The sequence below is a fragment of the Natrix helvetica genome (assembly GCF_964273705.1).
Source record: "Natrix helvetica genome assembly, chromosome: 2".
Lineage (NCBI taxonomy): Eukaryota > Metazoa > Chordata > Lepidosauria > Squamata > Natricidae > Natrix > Natrix helvetica.
In genome coordinates this window covers 195,705,817-195,716,457 of record NC_138552.1, presented here as the reverse complement: position 1 = coordinate 195,716,457, position 10,641 = coordinate 195,705,817, and the positions used below count along the sequence as shown (strand labels likewise).

The 10,641-nt window shown below is 43.2% G+C and overlaps 1 protein-coding gene across 2 annotated transcripts in view; it reads right to left on the bottom strand.

Moving 5' to 3' along the window:
* Positions 1-10,641, bottom strand: part of LOC309386307 (protein LEG1 homolog) — a 43,951-nt gene that overhangs the window by 26,067 nt on the left and 7,243 nt on the right. Inside the window, exons 4-6 of one of the 2 annotated variants that reach the window (XM_081941538.1) lie at positions 10,460-10,590; positions 8,976-9,214; positions 4,982-5,521 (exon numbers count right to left, since the gene is read on the bottom strand). In XM_081941538.1, coding sequence (XP_081797664.1) covers positions 5,421-5,521; positions 8,976-9,214; positions 10,460-10,590 — 471 coding nt within the window. In that variant the 3' untranslated portion in view covers positions 4,982-5,420. Of the gene's footprint in view, positions 1-4,981; positions 5,522-8,975; positions 9,215-10,459; positions 10,591-10,641 lie in introns of those variants that run through there. The other variant, XM_081941537.1, reaches the window with a different exon arrangement.

Sequence of the window (10,641 nt, the reverse complement as noted above, 5' to 3'; positions counted from 1 at the left end):
GAAACACCAATATCCTAATCAACACTGGCTACTTGCTATTTGTGCGGGAATCACAAGTCCAGGAGGACTCAAAGTTATGCATTTGTTTGGGTAGTGCAATCTCATCCAGTACCAAAAATGACATAGTCCTAAAAATGGTAGGCTCCAAAACCCAAAGCCACTCAGTCTTGCCAGAGTTCATCTGTAGCCTCTTTTTCCCCATCCACACCCTCACAGCCTCCAGACATTTGGAGGAGACATCTATAGCATTCCTTAATTTGCCAGAGGCAGAGATGTGTTTCATCCCCATGTTGATAATATCTCACTGCATGACACTAGATGACACTAGATAGTCTCACCTAATGGCCTCATGTAAATATTGAATAGGAGTGGAAAAGAGTGAAGAGAGCACCAAACTGTGGCATTCTAGATAGTAGGGGCTAAGGACAGAATCTCTCCTTCTCAATTACCACAAACTGGAAACAATCTTGGAGAAAGGAGATGTACTAGCATGACACAGATAGTATTGAAAACTGTAGAGGACCAGTAGGGCAAGGGTGGATGGACAACCTCCATATCACTCTCATCAGAGATCATCTAAAGGTGTGACAAATTCTGCTTCCATCTCATACCCAGATCTGAATCCTGACTGAAAGGGACAAGAGAAGGACTGAGAACTTCCCTAATTTCAGAGCACATTGCTACTACTTTGACAAAAATAGGGCCCACAATCACTTTTTCCCTCCTAAAAGAGCCTGAAAATTTGGGTGCCTCTTATATTCTGAATGCAGCTTTTTCAAAGCTTTTTTCAGCCCTAATGAGGTGCTAACGAGTGAAGCCATCTTCCTTGCTTTGCCTGCTTTTATCATTGCTGCTCCCTCCAACAGTAGCACCTCATTAGAGCTGAAAAAAGTTTCTAAAGCACAGCTGATTTTCCGAGGGAGCAGCAATGAGAAAAGCAGGGAAAACAAGGAGATCGGAAGATCCCACTACATCTAAATGAGGTTTGGAAGAGTAGAGACAAACAATTTCTCAAGGAACTGAAAATCTTCTTCTCTCCTATGCAATACATTATTTTGCAAATTGTGGCTATCTTCTTTGAATTTTCTCATTTAAATATGCCCTTCAATTTTTTCTGTGAAGCAGATAATTTGCTAGTATTATTTCTCTAAGTTTCCAGAATAAAAATAGCATTGATCATGCTGGTTGATTATCTCAGAGTTTAGATAGGAAAGTGGAATCTTCTTTGGTCCAAATAGACTTCTCACTTGCCTTCAATAATGATTGTTTGTAATGATTGCAAGTGATTGTTAATCAGTGTGGCCTCACTTGGAATACATAGTCCAGGGGATAAAAAGTGTGCACACTCACAACTAGCAAACCTGCTGTATGTGCTGAAGCTTACCAGACTGCTAGCCAGATGAGTACCTGGTAGGCAGAATTTTGTTTTCCTGTTTTCCCCCCAAAAACTAAGACGTGTCTATTACTCCGAAAAATATGGTACATAGACTGGCTAGACTAATGGAGGATTTAAATTGGGATAATGTAGAATTTACCTGCTACTGTTACTGTATTTGCTACAATTCAAAATTGTTATTAGCTATTTGATATAGGTTATTGGCTCAATGTCCAATCAAAGTTCCAGTGGACCTCTCAAAATTACTTATAATCTGATTCTGGTGTTCTAATGGATCAGAGGTGGATTTCAGCTGGTACGGTATGGTATGCCTGTACTGGTTGGAACGGTCCCTCCGCCTGGCCTGCTCCCCGCTTGCTCTCCCCACTCACCCAGTTGCCGCTCACTTGATCTCTCACCCTATCTGCTTGCACCATGCTTGACCCGCCCACCCACTTCCTTTGCCGGAGCGGAGAGCACAGCTGTTGGAAGTGGGTGGGCAGGGCAAGCTACTGCTAGGGACTGCCTTTTCTCCCTTTCTAACACGTGGATTTCTCTGTATCTCATTAGAAATCATACGGCTGTCAAAGAGAATGAAGCGGGAGCGGAGGACTCTCCTTCTGCCCCATGGAAGAAAAGAGCAACTCTACTCTCGCGCTCTTCCTGCTGATGCTGCTCGACCTGAAACATGAGGATCGTGGAAGATAGCGTTTTTAGGCCGAAAAGCAGTAGCGGAGAGAGTGCACGCAGACCTCCTGAGCTGTGGGAAGCAGCTGCCAGCGATGCTCTCAGGGCGAAGACACTGCGAGCGGAGAAGCCTTGGCCCCCTCAGGAGTCGCCAAGTGCTCGCCAGCCCTCTGACATCCGCCGAGCCTCCTCCCACCGCAGATGTGAGGATCAGGGAGGAAAGAGCTTTTACTTGGCAGCTCCTTCCACATGCACGATTTTGGAATCAGGGAGGGGATCCTCCACCTGAAAATGCTTTCCTCCATGATCGTCTGTAATGGGAGGAGGCTCGGTGGGTGTCAGAGGGGCGGCAAGCACTTGGAAGCTCCTGAGGGGGCTAAGGCTTCTCCGCTCGCAATGTCTTCGCTCTGACAGCATCGCTGGTAGCCTCTTCCCGCAGCTCAGGAGGTCTGTGTGCACTCTCTCAGCTGCTGCTTCTCGGCCTGAAAATGCTTTCCTCCATGCAAGTGGACATCTTGGAGTGCTGCACATGCAGCCACCCCGCTTCTGCAAATGCAAAGCCCGTCCCCGCCTACAAATAATGGAGGGGGATGCTGCAGAAAAGGCTGCCTTCCACCCAGGCCAACATCTTTCCCATGCCGGCTCCGCAGGGCTCCGGGGAAGGGAGAGTGGGCCGTGGTGCTGCTTCCCACCTCTGAAGAAGCAGAGTGAGAGGCGTGGAAGCTGCTGACAGGCAGGTGGGCGGCAGACCCTCATGCAGGGAGCAAGCCAGGCGGCACTTTCCCTTTGGCCTGGATCAAGCCTAGCTACATCACCGCAAAGCCTGTGGCATTTTCCGTTCGGCCTGGGTGGTGGCACTTCATCTTTGTGCTGCATTTGTATTCATGCGGCCAGCCGGAGCAGGACATGGCATGGGCAGAGAGGCAACAGACCTGCCGAGGCCGCCTTGCCCACCTTGCCCGTCGCCTCTATGCACTGCCGCCACTGCTGCCACCACTGCCACCGCTGCCGCCACCGCTCTCAACACCCTCCCTCCCTGGCTAGCTGCAGAGATCCGCCTGCCCTCCCAGAGCACCACCGCAGAACCGCCGTTCACTTTCTTTCTTCTCCCACAGAGGAACGAAAGCATCCAGCGATGAACTGGTCTTCCCCAAGATGAAGCAGCAGTGCCCAAGCCATGGGCTCTGCAGTGGTGTAACCGGGCTTGGCCTTGGCCCACTCCCCATGTGAGGGGCTGCCACCCACCCACCCACTGGCAGCTTCCCTGCCTCTCACTCTGTTTCTTTGCCAGCGGGAAGCAGTGCCACAGCCTTTCCTCCTAAAACCCCTCTTAACCTTGCATGGTAAAGATTGCTAATTGCTCGCACTCGTGAAGTTTTTTTTTTTACTGTGCAAAATGTTTCCCTGCATAGAGTGACCGAGAGAGAGAAGCAGTGGAGCTACCAGACTCGAGTAAGATATTTGGGCAAATTTGAAGGTGGTTGGGAGGTAGGTGGGATCCCCTTTTCCTCGCACCCCCTACCTCGATTCCTGAGACCACACATGGCTGGGAGATGCATCCGCCCCTTGGCCACAGCTTGGCTGTGAGCAATTAGAAATATTTACCGTGCAAGGTTTTCCCTGGGTGGAGGAGGTGGGGGGGCAAGACTTCAGGCTGAAGCGGGCAAGAACAGCTGCCACACCAAGAGGAACACTTATCTCCATTGGGTCCATCTTGCACCTGGAGCAGCACCACCTGCTGCTCCCTGCTGCTGTGCACCTGCCCTCCGCCTTTGGAGGCAAAGGAGGCAAGCGCTCCTCTTGCTGTGGTGCGCTTGGCTAGGTAGTGGTGGGGTGGAGAGAGACTTTGAGCACAGCCGCTGCACTAAGAGGAACAGTTGCCTCTGTTACCTCTGAAGGTGGAGGTCAGGTGTTCAGCGGCAGGGAGTAGCGGTTGCTGTCGCTGTGGGTGTGAGTGGAAGGTGTTGGGCATCGGGGTGGAGGTGGGGCACATGTCCGCCTTGTAGGTTGCCTGGCAAGTTGCCTCCAAAGGATGGCAGGCAGTACCACCTGAACGGCCGTTATGTTCCTCCCTGGGCTCTATCTCCCAAACAGAGAGAGCCCATTGGCCACAGCTGCCACTTCAAGAGCCCCTGCACCATCCTGGAGACAGCAAAGACCCCCGGCCTGGCACCCCCCACTTTGTCAAAACATTTTACTACTGTTTCAGTTGGCCAAACTTGGTGGGGAGGGGGGGGTCATGTGACTTAGTGTGCATCAATGATGTCAAGTTGGCCACGCCCACTCAGTCACATGCCCCACCCCCACCTAACCATGCCCACCGTACCAGTTGTAAAAAATTTTGAAACTCACCACTGTAATAGATGCATACCCTCCACCTGGAGTCACATGATCAGACTTTGAACACTGCCAACCAGCTTACCTTTATAAGCAGTTAAGCATTCCACAGTCACGAGACTGTGATGTAAAACATTTTGAACTAAAATATATTAGTGATCCCAATGCTTCTTAGCTTTCTTGCATATTTACCAACGACAGTAAAAATTACGTTCAAGTTCAGACTGGTTTTGTTTCCAACATCTTTCACATATCCTTATGCAGGGCTGAGCATGTGCTTTGACAGTTGTACTATCAAAGAATATCATCTGAAGGGACAATGGAATATGGTCACTTCCCTGCCCCCCCCCCACTGTCAGATATGATCAGGGTAAGATATGGATTTTCCAGCATGCTGATAGGATTTGGAGAGTCTGAAGTATTTTTTTATTCCTTTTGCAAGATAGATCTTGTACAAGATGGATATAGTATGTGAAGTATGTGTGTGTGCGTGTGTGTATATATATACATTGCTTATATATTATGTTTTCCATTATATTAGGCTTGTATGCAAAGAAGTAAATAAATACATAAATACCATAATGCAGTTAGATTTATATCTTTATTTACTTTTTTAAATGTATTCATGACAATGGTAAAGTTCCAAACAGAAGGCAATAAAGTATAAGAGATATGTATCTTGGCCCTTCACTGCAAAGGAAACCTGCCTTAAGTGAAAACTTGAGTGAAAGCTCCAAGGCTGCATCCAACGCAAGGGAATCTCACCATCACCCCATAACTACTAAGCGTAAAACAGTTGTATAGCTGTAGCTTTCTTTGGCCTTTCTTCAAAGATTGTGACTGAGAATTCCAGAGTCTGAAGACACTTTAGGCCAGTCAGGATTTTAGTGCAAGGAGAGGTCAACATGATATCCCTTCAATATCTTCAATGGCTCACGAATGTGAAGCCAAGGTACCTAATCCAAACTTAGTCAGGGGAATCCACAAAGTGGTACAGCATTGGGCAGTTAGCCAAGCTATTTCACAAAGGGGTAGAAAAGACCTTTTCAATAAGACTTCGGCCAAAACGTCTTCCTTTTTCAGTGGACATAGCTTTTTCCCATAAAGACAGGAGAATATTCCCTGCAAAAACAAACACACATAAAAATTATGTATTTATTTCCTTTTCATTTCAGCAGAATCCTTAAAGCATCAAACTATTTAAAAATCAAGGGACACTTAATAAAACATTTATGAAAGATAATTGAAGCAACAGTATTAGCTGTTAAAACCAATACTAATTATTCTGTGAGAAGTATTTGTGGAAAGCAATGCCAATTAAATTAGAGATGTAACATTCAGACCTACACAGATATATGCACAAAAAAGCATGTGCTTATGGCTTCAATTTGAAGACAATTTTTTAAAAATTTAATTTTACATCACATTCCTATCAAGCCCGCATGATGATGCTTTTTTAATGTTTCTAATTGTGAACTTGCAGAAAGAGGATATAGCACTATCCAATTTACGTTTTCTTCTCAGACCTATCTGATATCAGTAATTAATAGCAACGCTCTTCAGAGTTGATCTTCAAAAGGTGCTTTGGAGTACAAGGAAGTCTGTGACACCTTAAAACCGCTGAAAAACACAGGTGTAACAACAGGGGGCGAATGGTAATTCTGCTTTCCCAAATGTAATTTCATTTTTCAAATTTGTACCATTTAAACAGGATAACCTCAGATTTTAAAAATACAACTTAAATATCCAGAGAGAGGATGGATTCAATTTCTGTGGAGTAGAATAGTTTGCCGATCCTTTTGCATCAAAAATTCATCTTAATTAATTGATGTGGGTGCAAAAAAAAAAAAGCTAACATATCCAACTTCATTGAGAGGGAGCTAGCAAAAGTTACAGAAGTGTTCTCTCCACTCCTAATCTATTTTTCAATGTAAATTATTCATCAGGATAAAATTAATACTGATAGCAACAGGGAGTGTGGGAGGTATTTTCATCTATGTCATGTAGACAGGGTTGCTATCTTCTGACGGAAACTTTGCAAGGAAGCTGTCTTTTCTTCACATCCACCAATTTAAACAAGAAACTTCTTTAACAGTGTTGTGACCCAGCAGCGGCCGGCTGAGCTGTTGGTGGACTCTGACAGCTCAGACCATTGTGGGACTGCTCTGGAGGATGAGGAAGACTCTGGTGGGTGTTTGGAGTCAGAGCAGGAACTAGAGAGGACTGTTGGCCACCAGGTGGCATCTGAATCAGGGAGCAGTGAAGAGGAACAGAGGGAGGTTGTCCCTGATGTGCGTGTGCATAGAGCTGAGAGGAGAAAGGAACAGCTGTGGAGAAGACATCATAGAAGGAAGTAGGGACAGCTGGCTAAGGTTGTGCCCCCTCCCAAAGAGTTTATAGGTGGAGTGACGGGAGGGGAATCTTTGCAGGAAACAACAGTCCATTTTACTAGCCGTTGAGAAAGCATTCCCTAAATCTAATCTTGGTTTCTTGAAGATAGTGTTCTAGGCTCCTAGTCAAGGGGTGGTTTTATCTCTGTAATTAGTCATGGCAGCCTGTGTCTGCATATTTATTAGAATCACGGGACAGAACAAACAGGAAACAATTTCAACAGTTTAAACTCTTTTAAGATTAACTTCAGCAAGGATGTAGACTGAAGTTCTAAATGAGATTCAGGTGGATTCTATCTTCTTCTATGGAACAATGGAATTATAGCAGGGCAATTAGGATTGCTACTTTTAACTTCAGTTTATCCTAATTATTTCATTTTGTTTAAGGTAAAAATGTGCAAAAAGGCCAAAGAAACAGGATTTTCTGTAATTAAGTGTTCTAGTTTCTTCTAATCTATCATCTATAATACAGAGCCAGTTTGATGTAATGTTTATGACATCAGATTAGGTACAGGGAATCTGTGAGTTCTAGTTCTGCCTTAGGCACAAAACCAGCTTGAACCAATCACTGTATCTCAGGCCCAGGAAGGAGGTAAGATCAAGTCACTTCTGAAAACTTTGCCAAGAAAACTGCACATATAGATTTAAAAAATGTATAAAATAGGATAAAGCTATACAGATCAGTCTTACTGTTCTTTTGTTAGAGCTGGTTTATAAAGCAGCAAAGGTGAAATTTATCTAGTTGTATCAGTGTCTTTAAACTATACCTAATTATCTCTATTCCTCAAGAAATTTAGACTAGCTCTTGGCAGGGCAACCATGAAAGCTTATATCTACAAAGATCAGAATTATGCAAGCTATGGCATTCTCTGTGACACTCTATGGAAGTGAAAGTTGGACTTTTTGGAAGCAGAATAGGAAAAGTATTGACATTTCTGAACTTGGGGGTTGGAGAAAACTCCTGAGAATACTTTGCATAGTGAAAAAAACAATGAAGAATTGTATCAAACATTTGACAACATTGATTATCAAACTAGAGTGTTCATTTGAGAAACAATAACCAGGCTCAAATTATCCTGCTTTGGATACATTATGTGAATACCTAGCTCTCTAGAGAAGGCTCTAATGCTGAGACAGGTGGAAGAAAAGAGAGAAAAGATCTGCATGGAGGAGAATGGACTCAGTTATAATGATGACGAATACATAGTTGAAAAACCTGAAATTGCAGTTAGATTTTTCTCCATGATAATCTGTTCTATTTATGTAAGTTCTAAGAGACAACAACAATTTGATGGCACATGATTAATCACTATGCCTTTTACCAGTCTTAAATAATCAACCCCATTAAAAAAACTTCAGACTTTATGGTCTTACCTAATTGTTTCGGCAGTGGCCGTCCAAACTGGATCCTTGACTCACAAATAAGCAATTACAAATTGTCAGGATGTGCACAGATTACCCATCTGGTGGTCATTAACCCCAGTTTAAAATCATTAGGTTTAATGAATCATTTCCTCTATATCAGTGGTGTCAAACTCAATTTCATGGAGGGCCACATCAGGGTTGTGTTTGACCTTGGGGGGACAGATGGGCATGGCTGGGGGGGGGGGCATGGCCAGCTTGATGTCACTCATGTCAGGGGCACCTGTGGTGGCCTACGTGGGGCTGGGGGAATCTTCCTCCGGCCCTCCTGACCTTTATTTTCGCTGGCAGAGACATTGCAGGCCAGTCCTTTGTTATTTCCAGGGTGGCTGCTCGGGCCAGATCTAGCCACCTCATGGGCTGGTTCCAGCCCACGGGCCTTGAGTTTGACACCCCTCCTCTATATTAAAAAAAGTTTTTTTTACAAAGTATGTTCTGAAAACTGCAGTAAGGGGACACTAAGAATTTTTTTCCTCTCTGGTTGGGAACATTAGTTATTCCAATGACTTCTTTAGCTCAGGCGGAATGGCAAAGCCTGAATGATAATTTTACAATATTCCATTGATTAGCTGGAGAGAGAATTCATTGGTTCATGGTGTTCCCCAATTGCTTTTGGGATTCCAAGGTTAGCCAGAATAGAGACAATTATAGAATTGGCTTCAAAATGCTTTAGCAGGATTTGGAAGTGAAAACATTGTTGCATGGAACTGTCTTCTGTATGCCTGTAATTAAATATGGACCATGCATTGGTCTCAAACTCCTACCTGTATTCTTATTTGTGGTATGAAGACTCTCAAGAAGAAAAAGCACTTTATTCTGCAGAAGTGTGAAGTCACCAATGAAAGGTACTTTGTCTCCTTCCAAAAGCATTCGAGGTGGTAATCCAGTCTGGAAATTATTTGTAACATTAAAGTTTGTAGGAAAATGTGTGGCTGCAAGGAAATGAACTGTGGAAGACCAGGCCTCTCCAAATGTGCTTTCAGGTCCACTGAGGTATGAGAGACTGAAATGTAAGTAGGGAAAAGAAAGTCATGAATATTTATAATGTTACCAAATCTGAGAGAGGTTGCTGAGATATTTTTAATTGTATTTGACTTGCACCTCCTGAACCAAACTCTATGATTTGGGATAACACAATGATGATACTAACCAATCAAAAATAAATTCTTCCTGGTCAAGGACACTGTTAAACTCTGCAAAGAATTTTGGTTACACAACTGAGTTAGAAAAATGGCAGTAACTATGGGAAAGAAACTATAAACTAACCATGTCAACAGCCTATAAAGAAAACTTGTATAAAATGTTTTATAGATGGCACATGGCACCGGAAAAACTAGCTAAGATGTTTAAAGATAAATCAGCAAAATGCTGGAAGAACATGGTTAGAGGAAATATTACAACAAAAGATCAAGCCCAGACCAGAGACATTTTTATTGGGTATCCTTCCAGAGAAATATAAGAAAGAAGGTACCTATTTGATTATACGTGTAACTACAGCAGCGAGAATTGTATTTGCTCAAAATTGGAAATTAAATAAGGGACCAACAGAAGAGGAGACAATAAAAAAATTCTAGACTGTGCAGAGATGAACAGATTGACTTTGAAAATAAAGGATAAAAAGGAATCGGTGTACTTCAAGACATGGGGAAGATTTTATAAATGGTTAGAGAAAGACATACAGAAAAGAAAGTAAGGGGAAAATATGGAATGGCTATAATAGCAGAATCTTGCAAATCCTACTCGCTACATCTAACAATAATTTCTACTTGCCACCAACCACAGGGAAAAAAAATGAAAACAGCCAAAGATGTTGCCTCGTTTTTTTTTTGTTAAGGATCATAAAAGAAATTATGGTCAGTTCATGAGATTATCCTACCACAATCCAGAGGCAGTTATGCCTGTTCAGAATTACCAATGCTATGGTAAGGTAACTGCCTTTTAGCAAAGTTCTAAACTAGGTTAAGAAGAAATGTTTCTCATATCAGAGCTTCTCATAATTCTTTTGATAAACATTTAATCTTAAGGGGTCCTCAGTGCTTTCTGAGCTGGTTGTTTTCTTGCAAGTGTTTCATTACCCAAACTAGATAACATCAGCAGTGCCAGAAAACATCATCATCATTGGCACTGATGATGTTACTTAGTTTGGGTAATGAAATGTCTGCAAGACAACAATCAAGCTCAGAGAGCACCAAGCACCCCTCATTTCAACCCAGAGCTATAAATATTCCTCTTTATTGGTACTTATTACCTTTTTTTGCACTTCTGAAATGCAGAACTAATAGAGAGAGTATGAGCTCTCCACATATAACCCAAGGCTTCATCTTCTGAGAAAGGAAGACTTGTAGCTGTTTCGGAGTTTGGTGCAGTAGATAGGAGATACTAAAAATAAATATATATATAGAAAGATAAGTAGATGTAGATATATCGTAG